At 49.5% G+C, this 15513-nt stretch overlaps 1 protein-coding gene across 10 annotated transcripts in view; it reads right to left on the bottom strand.

Moving 5' to 3' along the window:
* Nucleotides 1-15513, bottom strand: part of UBAP2 (ubiquitin associated protein 2) — a 186256-nt gene that overhangs the window by 11914 nt on the left and 158829 nt on the right. For 7 of the 10 annotated variants that reach the window (XM_063957893.1, XM_063957859.1, XM_063957901.1 and 4 more), the window contains exons 24-27: nucleotides 13823-13922; nucleotides 13625-13747; nucleotides 13120-13187; nucleotides 12848-13039 (exon numbers count right to left, since the gene is read on the bottom strand). In XM_063957893.1, coding sequence (XP_063813963.1) covers nucleotides 12848-13039; nucleotides 13120-13187; nucleotides 13625-13747; nucleotides 13823-13922 — 483 coding nt within the window. Of the gene's footprint in view, nucleotides 1-11166; nucleotides 11256-12847; nucleotides 13040-13119; nucleotides 13188-13624; nucleotides 13748-13822; nucleotides 13923-15513 lie in introns of all 10 variants that reach the window. The other 3 variants (XM_063957926.1, XM_063957934.1, XM_063957917.1) reach the window with 2 other exon arrangements.

Below are 15513 nucleotides of genomic sequence, written 5' to 3'. Positions count from 1 at the left end.
TTGTAAAGCCCCAGCGTCATGCTGATGGCTTTGTAGAACCCGGGGCGGGCTTCTGGTCCTGGGCAGGGGCTGCTTGCTGCCCTCTCTTACCCTTTCCTCTGCCTCGCGGCAGATAAGACTGTCCTTTTGCTCGCTTGTTTTTATAGGAGCGAAAGGACTGCGGCTGAAAAGACGGTGTCTTTTTCTGTTGGGAGGGGGTCTGAGGTAAAAAAGTGGATTTGCCGGCAGTTGCCGTGGCCACCAGATCCGATAGACCGACCCCAAATAATTCCTCTCCTTTATATGGCAACACTTCCATATGCCTTTTGGAATCCGCATCACCTGACCACTGTCGCGTCCATAAACTTCTTCTGGCAGATATGGACATCGCACTTACTCTTGATGCTAGAGTACAAATATCCCTCTGAGCATCTCGCATATAAAGAAACGCATCCTTTAATTGCTCTAGAGTCAATAAAATACTGTCTCTATCCAGGGTATCAATATTTTCAGTCAGGGAATCCAACCACACTACCCCAGCACTGCACATCCAGGCTGAGGCTATTGCCGGTCGCAGTATAACACCAGTATGAGTGTATATACTTTTCAGGTTAGTTTCCAGCCTCCTATCCGCTGGATCCTTGAGGGCGGCCGTATCAGGAGACGGCAACGCCACTTGCTTTGATAAACGTGTGAGCGCCTTATCCACCCTAGGGGGTGTTTCCCAGCGCGTCCTAACCTCTGGTGGGAAAGGGTATAATGCCAATAACTTCTTAGAAATTAGCAGTTTTCTATCTGGGTTAACCCACGCTTCATCACACACGTCATTCAATTCCTCTGATTCTGGAAAAGCTACAGGTAGTTTTTTCACCCCCCACATAATACCCCTTTTTGAGGTACCAGCAGTATCAGAGATCTGCAAAGCCTCCTTCATTGCCGTGATCATATAACGTGTGGCCCTGTTGGAAAATACGTTTGTTTCTTCACCGTCGACACTAGATTCATCTGTGTCAGAACCCGTGTCGACTGACTGAGGTAAGGGACGTTTTACAGCCCCTGACGGTGTCTGAGACGCCTGAGCCGGTACTGACTGGTTTTCCGGCCGTCTCATTTCGTCTACTGACTTTTGTAATGTACTAACATTATCACGTAATTCCATAACTAAAGCCATCCATTCCGGTGTCGACTCCCTAGGGGGTGACATCACCATTACCGGCAATTGCTCTGCCTCCACACCAACATCGTCCTCATACATGTCGACACACACGTAACGACACACAGCAGCCACACAGGGAATGCTCTAATCGAAGACAGGACCCCCTTAGCCCTTTGGGGAGACAGAGGGAGAGTTTGCCAGCACACACCAAAAGCGCTATAAATGTATATAAACAACCCTAAAAGGTGTTGTTTTTGTTATAAGCGCTTTTAATATATAAATATCGCCAATTTATGCCCCCCTTCTCTTTGTTACCCTGTTTCTGTAGTGCAGTGCAGGGGAGAGTCCTGGGAGCCTTCCTCACAGCGGAGCTGAGCAGGAAAATGGCGCTGAGTGCTGAGGAGAATAAGCTCCGCCCCTTTTCCGGCTGGCTTTTCTCCCGGGTTTTGAGAAATCTGGCCTGGGTTAAATACATACATATAGCCTTAATGGCTATATGTGATGTATTCTTTGCCACTAAAGGTATTTAATATTGCTGCCCAGGGCGCCCCCAGCAGCGCCCTGCACCCTCCGTGACTGGTCAGTGAGAAGTGTGTAGCAACAATGGCGCACAGCTGCCGTGCTGTGCGCTACCTTCATGAAGACTGAAGAGTCTTCTGCCGCCTGTTTCCGGACCTCCGATCTTCAGCATCTGTAAGGGGGGTCGGCGGCGCGGCTCCGGGACGAACCCCAGGATGACCTGTGTTCCGACTCCCTCTGAAGCTATGTCCAGTAGCCTAAGACTCCAATCCATCCTGCACGCAGGTGAGTTGAAAATCTCTCCCCTAAGTCCCTCGATGCAGTGAGCCTGTTGCCAGCAGGACTCACTGAGATTTAAAACCTAAAAAAACTTTTTCTAAGCAGCTCTTTAGGAGAGCCACCTAGATTGCACCCTGCTCGGACGGGCACAAAAACCTAACTGAGGCTTGGAGGAGGGTCATGGGGGGAGGAGCCAGTACACACCATGTGATCCTAAAAGCTTTCTTTAGATGTGCCCTGTCTCCTGCGGAGCCGCTATCCCCATGGTCCTGACGGAGTCCCCAGCATCCACTAGGACGTTAGAGAAATCTTCCGTAGGTGCATTCTTGGTCTCACACCAAGACACATACTTTCGCCAGATACGGTGATAATGTTTTATCGTCAACTCCTTCCTAGCCTTTATTAACGTAGGGATGACCTCGTCCGGAATCCCCTTTTTCGCTAGGATTCGGCGTTCAACCGCCATGCCGTCAAACGTAATACTCAGGGCCCCTGCTGCAACAGGTCTTCCCTCAGAGGAAGAGGCCAGGGATCTCCTGTGAGCATCTCTTGTAGATCCGAGTACCAGGCCCTTCGAGGCCAGTCTGGGACAACGAGTATCGTTCATACTCTTCTTCGTCTTATGATCCTCAACACTTTTGTGATGAGAGGAAGAGGAGGAAACACGTAGACCGATTTGAAAACCCACGGTGTTATCAGAGCGTCCACTGCTATTGCCTGAGGGTTCCGAGACCTGGCGCAGTACCTCTGAAGTTTTTTGTTGAGGCGTGACGCCATCATGTCTATTTGAGGAGTTCCCCAAAGACGTGTTACTTCTGCAAAGACTTCTTGATGAAGTCCCCACTCTCCTGGATGGAGATCGTGTCTGCTGAGGAAGTCTGCTTCCCAGTTGTCCACTCCCGGAATGAAGACAGCTGACAGAGCGCTTACATGATTTTCCGCCCAGCGAAGGATCCTTGTGGCTTCCACCATCGCGACTCTGCTTTTTGTCCCGCCTTGGCGGTTCACATGAGCCACTGCTGTGACATTTTCTGATTGAATCAGAACCGGTAGGTTTCGAAGAAAACTCTCCGCTTGTCGAAGGCCGTTGTAAATGACCCTGAGTTCCAACACATTGATGTGTAGACAGGACTCCTGGTCTGACCAAAGACCCTGAAAATGTTTTCCCTGTGTGACCGCTCCCCATCCTCGGAGGCTCGCGTCCGTGGTAACCAGGATCCAATCCTGAATTCCGAACCTGCGACCCTCCAAGAGGTGAGCACTTTGCAACCACCACAGGAGGGACACTCTGGTCCCTGGGGACAGTTATTTTCCGATGTAAGTGCAGATGGGACCCGGACCACTTGTCCAGAAGGTCCCATTGAAAAGTCCTTGCATGGAACCTGCCGAAGGGAATGGCCTCGTAGGCCGCCACCATTTTCCCCAGAACTCGAGTGCATTGGTGAACTGACACCCTTTTCGGTTTTAGCAGGTCTCTGACCATGTTCTGTATGTCTTGGGCTTTCTCTATTGGGAGGAAGACCTTCATTTGTTCCGTATCCAGTATCATACCTAGGAACGGTAGTCGAGTTGTCGGAATCAACTGTGACTTCGGTAGATTTAGAATCCAACTGTGTTGCTGGAGCACTCTCAACGAGAGCGCCACACTGTTCAGCAATTTCTCCCTTGATCTCGCTTTTATCAGGAGATCGTCCAAGAATGGGATAATTGTGACTCCATGCTTGCGCAGGACCACCATCATTTCCGCCATTATCTTGGTGAAAATCCTCAGCGCCGTGGAGAGTCCAAACGGCAACGTCTGAAATTGGTAATGACAATCCTGTACAGCGAATCTCAGGTATTACTGATGGGGGGCATATATGGGGACATGAAGGTACGCATCTTTTATGTCCAGAGACACCATAAACTCCCCCTCCTCCATGTTGGCTATTATCGCTCTGAGAGATTCCATTTTGAATTTGAATCTTTTTATGTACAGGTTTAGGGATTTCAGATTCAAAATAGGTCTGACCGAACCGTCCGGTTTCGGGACCACAAATAGGGTTGAGTAGTAACCTCTTCCCTGCTGGTGCAGGGGAACCTTGATTATCACTTGCTGTATACACAGCGTTTGAATTTCAGCTAACACTACATCCCTTTCCGATGTGGAAGCTGGTAGGGCCGATTTGAAACATCGGCGCGGGGGCACCTCCTCAAATTCCAATTTGTAACCCTGGGAAACTGACCCAGGCCTGACTGAAAAGTCGAAGACGTGCCCCCACCGGTGCGGACTCCCTCAGGGGAGCCCCAGTGTCATGCTGTGGGTTTTGGAGCAGCCGGGGAGGACTTTGGTTCCTGGGCACCTGCCGAAGCAGGTGCTCTCTTGCCTCTGCCCTTACCTCTGGCGAGGAAAGAGGATCCCCGACCTCTTTTGGACTTGTGCGACCGAAAGGACTTCATCTGATAGGGTGTTACTTTCTTTTGCTGTTGGGGTATATAAGGTAAAAAAATAAGATTTTACTTACCGATAAATCTATTTCTCGTAGTCCGTAGTGGATGCTGGGGACTCCGTCAGGACCATGGGGATTAGCGGCTCCGCAGGAGACAGGGCACAAAACTAAAGCTTTAGGATCAGGTGGTGTGTACTGGCTCCTCCCCCTATGACCCTCCTCCAAGCCTCAGTTAGGATACTGTGCCCGGACGAGCGTACACAATAAGGAAGGATATTGAATCCCGGGTAAGACTCATACCAGCCACACTAATCACACCGTATAACTTGTGATCTAAACCCAGTTAACAGTATGACAAACGTAGGAGCCTCTGAACAGACGGCTCACAACAATAACAACCCGATTTTTTTGTAACAATAACTATGTACAAGTATTGCAGACAATCCGCACTTGGGATGGGCGCCCAGCATCCACTACGGACTACGAGAAATAGATTTATCGGTAAGTAAAATCTTATTTTCTCTGACGTCCTAAGTGGATGCTTGGGACTCCGTCAGGACCATGGGGATTATACCAAAGCTCCCAAACGGGCGGGAGAGTGCGGATGACTCTGCAGCACCGAGTGAGAGAACTCCAGGTCCTCCTCAGCCAGGGTGTGCCCCTGACCAAGTAGCAGCTCGGCAAAGTTGTAAAGCCGAGACCCCTCGGGCAGTCGCCCAAGATGAGCCCACCTTCCTTGTGGAATGGGCATTTATATATTTTGGCTGTGGCAGTCCTGCCACAGAATGTGCAAGGTGAATTGTACTACACATTCAACTAACAATCGTCTGCTTAGAAGCAAGAGCACCCAGTTTTTTGGGTGCATACAGGATAACAGCAAGTCAGTTTTCCTGACTCCAGCCGTCCTGGAAATCTATATTTTCAGGGCCCTGACAACATCTAGCAACTTGGAGTCCTCCAAGTCTCTAGTAGCCGCAGGTACCACAATAAGCTGGTTCAGATGAAACGCTGACACCACCTTAGGGAGAAACTGGGGACGAGTCCGCAGCTCTGCCCTGTCCGAATGGACAATCAGATATGGGCTTTTGTGAGACAAAGCCGCCAATTCTGACACTCGCCTGGCCGAGGCCAGGGCCAACATCATGGTCACTTTCCATGTGAGATATTTCAAATCCACAGATTTGAGCGGTTTAAACCAACGTGATTTGAGGAATCCCAGGACTACGTTGAGATCCCACAGTGCCACTGGAGGCACAAAAGGGGGTTGTATATGCAGTACTCCCTTGTCAAATTTCTGGACTTCAGGAACTGAAGCCAATTCTTTCTGGAAGAAAATCGACAGGGCCGAAATTTGAACCTTAATGGACCCCAATTTGAGGCCCATAGACACTCCTGTTTGCAGGAAATGCAGGAATCGACCGAGTTGAAATTTCTTCGTGGGGCCTTCCTGGCCTCACACCACGCAACATATTTTCGCCACATGTGGTGATAATGTTGTGCGGTCACCTCCTTCCTGGCTTTGACCAGGGTAGGAATGACCTCTTCCGGAATGCCTTTTTCCCTTAGGATCCGGCGTTCAACCGCCATGCCGTCAAACGCAGCCGCGGTAAGTCTTGGAACAGACATGGTACTTGCTGAAGCAAGTCCCTTCTTATCGGCAGAGGCCCTGAGTCCTCTGTGAGCATCTCTTGAAGTTCCGGGTACCAAGTCCTTCTTGGCCCATCCGGAGCCACGAGTATAGTTCTTACTCCTCTACGTCTTATAATTCTCAGTACCTTTGGTATGAGAAGCAGAGGAGGGAACACATACACCGACTGGTACACCCATGGTGTTACCAGAACGTCCACAGCTATTGCCTGAGGGTCTCTTGACCTGGCGCAATACCTGTCCAGTTTTTTGTTCAGGCGGGACGCCATCATGTCCACCTTTGGTCTTTCCCAACGGTGCACAATCATGTGGAAAAAAAACTTCTCGATGAAGTCCCCACTCTCCCGGGTGGAGGTCGTGCTGAGGAAGTCTGCTTCCCAGTTGTCCACTCCCGGAATGAAAAACTGCTGACAGTGCTATCACATGATTTTCCGCCCAGCGAAGAATCCTTGCAGTTTCTGCCATTGTCCTCCTGCTTCTTGTGCCGCCCTGTCTGTTTACGTGGGCGACTGCCGTGATGTTGTCCCACTGGATCAATACCGGCTGACCTTGAAGCAGAGGTCTTGCTAAGCTTAGAGCATTGTAAATTGCTCTTAGCTCCAGTATATTTATGCGGAGAGAAGTCCCCAGACTTGATCACACTCCCTGGAAATTTTTTCCCTGTGTGACAGCTCCCCAGCCTTTCAAGCTGGAATCCGTGGTCACCAGGACCCAGTCCTGAATGCATAACTGTGGCCCTTTAGTAGATGAGCACTCTGCAGCCACCACAGAAGAGACACCCTTGTCCTTGGAGACATGGTTATCCGCTGATGCATCTGAAGATGCGATCCGGACCATTTGTCCAGCAGATCCCACTGAAAAGTTCTTGCGTGAAATCTGCCGAATGGAATCGCTTCGTAAGAAGCCACCATTTTTCCCAGGACCCTTGTGCAATGATGCACTGACACTTTTCCTGGTTTTTGGAGGTTCCTGACTAGCTCGGATAACTCCCTGGCTTTCTCCTCCGGGAGAAACACCTTTTTCTGGACTGTGTCCAGAATCATCCCTAGGGACAGCAGACGTGTCGTCGGAGACAGCTGCGATTTTGGAATATTTAGAATCCACCCGTGCTGTCGTAGAACTACTTGAGATAGTGCTACTCAGACCTCCAACTGTTCTCTGGACCTTGCCCTTATCAGGAGATCGTCCAAGTAAGGGATAATTAAGACGCCTTTTCTTTGAAGAAGAATCATCATTTTGGCCATTACCTTGGTAAAGACCCGGGGTGCCGTGGACAATCCAAACGGCAGCGTCTGAAACTGATAGTGACAGTTTTGTACCACGAACCTGAGTTACCCTTTGTGAGAAGGGCAAATTTGGACATGGAGGTAAGCATCCTTGATGTCCAGGGACACCATATAGTCCCCTTCTTCCTGGTTCGCTATCACTGCTCTGAGTGACTCCATTTAGAATAGGTCTCACCTAGCCGTCTGGCTTCAGTACCACAATATAGTGTGGAATAATACCCCTTTACTTGTTGTAGGAGGGGTACTTTGATTATGACCTGCTGGGAATACAGCTTGTGAATTGTTTCCAATACTGCCTCCCTGTCGGAGGTAGACGTTGGTAAAGCAAACTTCAGGAACCTGCGAGGGGGAGACGTCTCGAATCTCCAATCTGTACCCCTGGGATACTACTTGTAGGATCCAGGGGTCCACTTGCGAGTGAGCCCACTGCGTGCTGAAACTCTTGAGACGACCCCCCACCGCACCTGTTTGTACGGCCCCAGCGTCATGCTGAGGACTTGGCAGAAGCGGTGGAAGGCTTCTGTTCCTGGGAATGGGCTGCCTGCTGCAGTCTTCTTCCCTTACCTCTATCCCTGGGCAGATATTATGGGGACGAAAGGACTGAGGCTGAAAAGACTATGTCTTTTTCTGCTGAGATGTGACTTGGGGTAAAAAAGGTGGATTTTCTAGCTGTTGCCGTGGCCACCAGGTCCGATGGACCGACCCCAAATAACTCCTCCCCTTTATACGGCAATACTTCCATGTGCCGTTTGGAATCTGCATCACCTGACCACTGTCGTGTCCATAAACATCGTCTGGCAGATATGGACATCGCACTTACTCTTGATGCCAGAGTTTCGCATATATAGAAATGCATCTTTCAAATGCTCTATAGTCAATAAAATACTGTCCCTGTCAAGGGTATCAATATTTCCAGTCGGGGAATCCGACCAAGCCACCCCAGCGCTGCCCATCCAGGCTGAGGCGATCGCTGGTCGCAGTATAACACCAGTATGTGTGTATATACTTTTTAGGATATTTTCCAACCTCCTATCAGTTGGCTCCTTGAGGGCGTCCGTATCTGGAGACGGTAACGCCACTCGTTTTTATAAGCGTGTGAGCGCCTTATCCACCCTAAGGTGTGTTTCCCAACGCGCCATAACTTCTGGCGGGAAAGGGTATACCGCCAATAATTTTCTATCGGGGGAAACCCACGCATCATCACACACTTCATTTAATTTATCTGATTCAGGAAAAACCACATGTAGTTTTTTCACACTCCACATAATACCCTTTTTTGTGGTACTTGTAGTATCAGAAAATATGTAACATCTCCTTCATTGCCCTTAACAAGTAACGTGTGGCCCTAAAGGAAAATACGTTTGTTTCTTCACCGTCGACACTGGAGTCAGTGTCCGTGTCTGTGTCGACCGACTGAGGTAAAAGGACGTTTTAACGCCCCTGACGGTGTTTTAGACGCCTGGACAGGTACTAATTGGTTTGCCAACCATCTCATGTCGTCAACCGACCTTGCAGCGTGTTGACATTATCACGTAATTCCTTAAATCAGCCATCCATTCCGGTGTCGACTCCCTAGAGAGTGACATCACCATTACCGGCAATTGCTCCGCCTCCTCACCAACATCGTCCTCATACATGTCGACACACAAGTACCGACACACAGCACACACACAGGGAATGCTCTGATAGAGGACAGGACCCCACTAGCCCTTTGGGGAGACAGAGGGAGAGTTTGCCAGCACACACCAAAAACGCTATATTATACAGGGACAACCTTTATATAAGTGTTTTTCCCTTATAGCATTTTAATATATATATACATATCGCCAAATAAGTGCCCCCCCTCTCTGTTTTAACCCTGTTTCTGTAGTGCAGTGCAGGGGAGAGCCTGGGAGCCTTCCCACCAGCATTTCTGTGAGGGAAAATGGCGCTGTGTGCTGAGGAGAATAGGCCCCGCCCCCTTTTCGGCGGGCTTCTTCTCCCGTTTTTCTGAGACCTGGCAGGGGTTAAATACATCCATATAGCCTCCAGGGGCTATATGTGATGTATTTTTAGCCAGAATAAGGTATTATACATTGCTGCCCAGGGCGCCCCCAGCAACGCCCTGCACCCTCCGTGACCGTTGGTGTGAAGTGTGTGACAACAATGGCGCACAGCTGCAGTGCTGTGCGCTACCTTCATGAAGACTGAAAAGCCTTCTGCCGCCAGTTTCTGGACCTTCAATCTTCAGCATCTGCAAGGGGGGTCGGCGGCGCGGCTCCGGGACGAACCCCAGGGTGAGACCTGTGTTCCGACTCCCTCTGGAGCTAATGGTGTCCAGTAGCCTAAGAAGCCAATCCATCCTGCACGCAGGTGAGTTGAACTTCTCTCCCCTAAGTCCCTCGATGCAGTGAGCCTGTTGCCAGCAGGACTCACTGAAAATAAGAAACCTAAAAACTTTTTCTAAGCAGCTCCTTAAGAGAGCCACCTAGATTGCACCCTGCTCGGACGGGCACAAAAACCTAACTGGGGCTTGGAGGAGGGTCATAGGGGGAGGAGCCAGTACACACCACCTGATCCTAAAGCTTTAGTTTTGTGCCCTGTCTCCTGCGGAGCCGCTAATCCCCATGGTCCTGACGGAGTCCCCAGCATCCACTTAGGACGTCAGAGAAATTTGATTTACCTGCTGTGGCTGTGGAAACCAGGTCCGTCAGCCCATCCCCAAACAATACATCACCCTTGTAGGGTAGTACTTCCATATGTTTCTTGGAATCCGCATCACCCGTCCATTGGCGAGTCCATAAGGATCTTCTCGCTGAGACAGACATGGCATTGAAGCTAGCAATCCAATGTCCCTTTGAGCATCCCTCATAAATAATACTGCGTCTTTAATATGGGCTAGTTAGGAATATAGTATCCTTATCCATATTATCAAATTGATCTGTCAGCTCATCTGTCCAAGCTGCAATTGCGCTACACACCCATGCCGACGCAATTGTCGGTCTTAGCACAGCACCCGTATGAGAATAAATACACTTTAAGGTAGTTTCTTGCCTGCGATCTGCAGGGTCCTTAAGGGCTGCTGTGTCAGGAGACGGTAGCGCCACTTTCTTGGACAAGCGCGTCAGGGCTTTGTCCACAGTGGGGGGTGATTCCCAAATCTCCCTGTCCTGCTTAGGGAAAGGGTATGCCATATAAATTCTTTTGGGGATCTGCGGTCTCTTATCCGGAGTCTCCCAAGCTTTTCCAAAGAATTCATTTAATTCATGAGATGTGAGAAAGTTAATAATCTGTTTCTTTTCCTTAAACATGTGTACCCTTGTGTCGGGGACAGAGGGTTCATCCACAATATGCAACACATCCCTTATTGCCACAATCATACACTGAATGGTTTTAGTCACCCTAGGGTGCAATTTTACTTCGTCATAGTCGACACTGGAATCAGAATCCGTGTCGGTAGTAGTGTCTTGTGTTAAGGGACGCTTTTGAGACCCCGACGGGCCCTGTGAGTCGGTCCAATCTGAGGATTGACCCCCTGATGTCCCCCCTAAATCAGCCTTATCAAGCTTTTTATGTAAAGATGCCACACTTGCATTCAACATATGCCACATGTCCATCCAATCTGGAGTCGGCACAACCGACGGGGACACACCACTCATTTGCTCCACCTCCTCCTTGGAAAAGCCTTCCGCTTCAGACATGTCGACACCACGTACCGACACCACACACACACACACACAGGGATTAACCTATAAGGGGACAAAACCCCAACCAGGCCCTAGGGAGAGACAGAGAGAGAGTATGCCAGCACACACCAGCGCTTAAAAACACTGGAAAAATATGACCAGATAGCGCTTTTATATATATATAAAATGACCAGATTCCCACTCACTGCGCTCAAAATGCCCCCCTCCTCTTTTTTCCAGCCTGAATGTTCAGCAGGGGAGAGACCAGGGAGCCAGCGTTTTCCTCATGCAGCTTCTGTGGAGAAAATGGCGCTGGTTAGTGCTGGGGATCGGGCTTCGGTCCCGGTGATTTTTTATAGAAAATGGCGGGGGATCGTAGAATTACTGCCCAGCAGCCTAATCTACCTTGTCAGTGCCCAAATGTGAGGTTTATTGCTGCCCAGGGCGCCCCCCCCTGCGCCCTGCACCCTTCAGTGCTGCTCTGTGTGTGTGAATGGAAGCAATGGCGCGCAGCGGTACCTCATGAAGATCTGATGTCTTCTGCCGCCTATTATGTCTTCTGCCTTCTCATACTCACCCGGCTTCTATCTTCGGCATCTGTGAGGAGGACGGCGGCGCGGCTCCGGGACGAACCCCAGGTGAGACCTGTGTTTTGACTCCCTCTGGAGCTAATGGTGTCCAGTAGCCTAGAAGCAGTGCCCAACTTGACAAGCCAGCTCTGCTTTTCTCTCCTCGGTCCCACGATGCAGGGAGCCTGTTGCCAACAGGACTCCCTGAAAATAAAAAACCTAACAAAATTCTTTTTCCACAGAAAACTCTGGAGAGCTCTCTGCAGTGCACCCATTCTCCTCTGGGCACAAGATCTAACTGAGGTCTGGAGGAGGGGCATGGAGGGAGGAGCCAGTGCACACCCATAGTCAAAGTTCTTTTTAGGTGCCGTATCTCCTGCGGAGCCCGTCTATACCCCATGGTCCTTACGGAGTCCCCAGCATCCTCTAGGACGTAAGAGAAATTAGTAGTACTGTAAGGAACAGGACAGAGGGACGGTACCAGAACTCCCACTACTAGGTTTGCACTACTGAAGTGAAACGTCAGATGAAAAATTAAACTCCTAAGTAGACAGGGTTAGGAGTTAATAATATGCAGCTTTACTACCAAAGGGCATTAAAATGCTGAAAACTTAATTATCTTATTACTTGTGGGACAGTTTGATATACTGCACTCTTGTGTCCTCATACAACATCCCTTTTGCACCATGCAGCGACACACACCAGGTGTGATTTCAACTTGAAGCACTTATTCTTCAATTTTGCAAATCGCGCGTTACGTTTTCAGGATTCATTCGTTGTCACAAAGGAATTGTTAGTAAGTTGCATATAAAGCATAATGATTCACGGTGCGGGTCACTCGACTCTGACCGGTCTGTTGCGTTTTTACAGACTGCGTACTTATTCCCCAATCTGGAGCCTTAGTTGCCTTATAGTGTACTAGGAAGTTAGGATTAGTGTTTTGGCGCTGCCAAGTCACAAAGTACAAGGCGCGCTAAACAAATTTGTCGCAATTTGAGTATAGTATACACGAGCACTTCTGTATATATGTATTGCAGGAAAGTACACACAGTGTATCACCAGGAACAAACATCATGGAACCAGCCGTAAACTTGCACCCTTACGTAACACCGTTCTATCACTGTACACAGAATAATTAAGGCCTCTACATCTTACAATGCATTTAATGACCTATGGTAGACATGAAGATAATGCCACTTATCTGTGGTCACAAACACCAGGATTGGTATCTGTATCTAGAAGGCATGCAGAACCTCAATACTCAGGATTACGTTTCTGGACTTGTTCCAGTAAATGATGGGAGCGGAAGACCCCTCACCTGAGCATCCTGCTGAAGATGGTGATGAAGCAGCTGAGAGTGAGGTTGTTGATGAGCAGGCAAAATATGCAGGAAAGGAGCTGGTGCGTATCCGGCAGCGGCGCCGGGGTTTAAGGGCCCGGTGGATCCGAGAGCAGAGGGAAGGCTGAAGGGAGGCGGTGTGGCTGCATGGAATCCCTGCTTGTCAAACGCCTGGAAGAGGAGACAGATGGCAGAGATTAATTCCTTCCCGAAGCTGGAAAAGTGACAGCGAGATAGTCACGGACACCTACCTGAGTCTTGTTGTAGACAGAGCCGCTGATATCGGGTACTCCGCTGTTACTGGAACTCACAGACACCCCTGCGCAAAGAAGAAAGCAGCAGCTTTACGCACAAGTAAAGTAGCTCTTCTGTTTAATTCCACAGAATTCCACCCACAACTATACATTTAGTATTGGATGGAACTGGATGACCGTTTGAGTACTTCTAGATTTCATGAAACTATGCTGAGAACTTCTGGATCAGCCAGGCATCACCCCAGAGAAGTAGCTCTGAGCACATATAGAGGGACTGTATGGATTTTGCAATCAAATTCATTGAAGCCCAGAAGAACGGTGATGCCCCTGAGGAGCCAGTTTGTGGCACAGTCCAAAGTGGCAAATTAAACGTGCAGTGAAAGCCCGCTCACTTAGGTGCATTTGGTCTCTAGTCACAATGGCAAACACGTATGTAATGTATTGGTGTACATGTATGCTTTCTATAGGTTCCTTCCGGGAAGGGGAAAGCGGAATCACTCACCTTTGCCCGGTCCAGTGCCCGCAGACTTGTTTTGTGCTTGGGCTGACCCGCTGTACCCTCCCTTGCCGTAATCGCCAGCCGTCGTCCCCTGGGCCAGATCATCGTATCCTATGGGAAAATGGACTAATCACATACACATGATGTAGATCAATCCACGAGGAACCTTTAGTTTAAGGCAGCTGACCGATAGATCATTACCTGCACCGTAGCTGTGCTGCCCGTATCCCCCGGCCTGCTGGAAGGGCGCGGACGCCGTGTTCAGATTAACCCCATGCTGCTTGGCTGATGCAGGAGGAACCTAGAACAGACCAAATGAGTGCAATTTAAACCTCATAAAAAGGATGTCCTAGGAACAATAGGAGAACAATAAGAGATTGAAACAAAAGGAAGATATTGTGTAAAAGTTAATGTTTGGGATATGGCAAGCTCAGGTAGTTCTGACACTAGTGTCGCTGGTCTCAAATACAAAGCGCTTCCCATATCTACAAACCAATAACAAATTCAGAACCTAGATCTTCTCAACAGAAGACTCAATGACTTCAATTCATCCAAGAAAAGCAACGCACATGCCCAAAAGTACCCACACAGCAGTCCCTAATGGCTGGAAGGCAGAATGGTGTGGAACAGAGCTGTGTCTATTAGCATACAACACTCCCGCCACCACCATCTCAGTACGGGTGCACCTACACTCACGGGATGTCTCATGTCCACCCCTCTAAAATATTGGGTACCTTGTGTCTAGGTATCAGGTCAGATGCACCCACTGCTCCGTTTCCCACCCGCACTGCACGCCCATTGCTAAACACACTTCCAATGTGGCCAATGTGACAAAACGAGGGTCCCACTGTATCGCGTCTCAGCCCTGGGTAGTGACCCTGATGGTGTACTGTATACAGCCCGTCTCTCTGCTTCCCAGTGTATAAATGCAGAGAGAGGGGTATGAATAAGCCAGGAGTGCCCTTACCGCCAGACCAGGGTGTACAGTGTGGTGAACATGATAACCTATGTAATGATGCTGCAATGTGTTACTAGGTATTGCCTGCGGGTGTATTTGGAGCAGTTGCCCTTGGCTCCCCTATACTGAAAATATGCCCTCCAGGCAGCTATATCCCACCTAGCCCCCACTGTAAAGACACGACGATCTGCAGAAAGTCACAGGCAGAGTTGAAGCCATCACAGGTCCCTTCCCGTACTGCTCAGGACACATTTACATCCTGGGATTCAAATCCATCCCATCCATGCAGCAGACGAAGGATAAAAAGCAGCAGCACAATAGACGCAGGGCTCTTCTGCCCTCTTGGCACAAACGTTTGAGCTGGTTGAGGACTCTGAATCCTACCAGCTTCGTAGGCAGCGCTAACCTTAGCGACCGTCAGCAATGGACTTCACACAGCGGTGACGGTTCCAGAGAAAAGTCCACAGCTCAGGAGTATACTCAAGTGGGAATAGTCTGTGGGCCGTCTGATGTGATGTACCCATAGCAGCGCTATAACCGCTGCCTTTCTGGTGACTCCCAATCCGTGAGAATAACCGACACATAAACCCGGTATCCTCACAGACAATCACACTTCTGCCGTATCAGGATCCATCTCTCCTGCTGTTGCACGGGCTGATCTATGGGGCCCTCTAGGCTGGGCCCCCAACGTGTACTCACAACTCCTGAGCAATCTCTCTGCACATCTCCATGTGGTTACATCAGAAGCAGCATCGTGGGATTAGCAGTACGGCGAGAGTCTTTGCTGCAGCGAGTGATTTAGCAGGTGCTCATCGGCCAACTAGGATCCCTCCTCTGGGGCATACTGATGGTCACTCACCCTCTCTCAGGCCTCAGGAGCACCAGCTGCTCCAATACAACTCAGCCACAGTAACCGCATTATTCCCCTCAAACT

Source organism: Pseudophryne corroboree, chromosome 1 (assembly GCF_028390025.1).
Source record: "Pseudophryne corroboree isolate aPseCor3 chromosome 1, aPseCor3.hap2, whole genome shotgun sequence".
Classification (NCBI taxonomy): domain Eukaryota; kingdom Metazoa; phylum Chordata; class Amphibia; order Anura; family Myobatrachidae; genus Pseudophryne; species Pseudophryne corroboree.
This window is presented reverse-complemented; position numbering and strand designations above follow the sequence as displayed.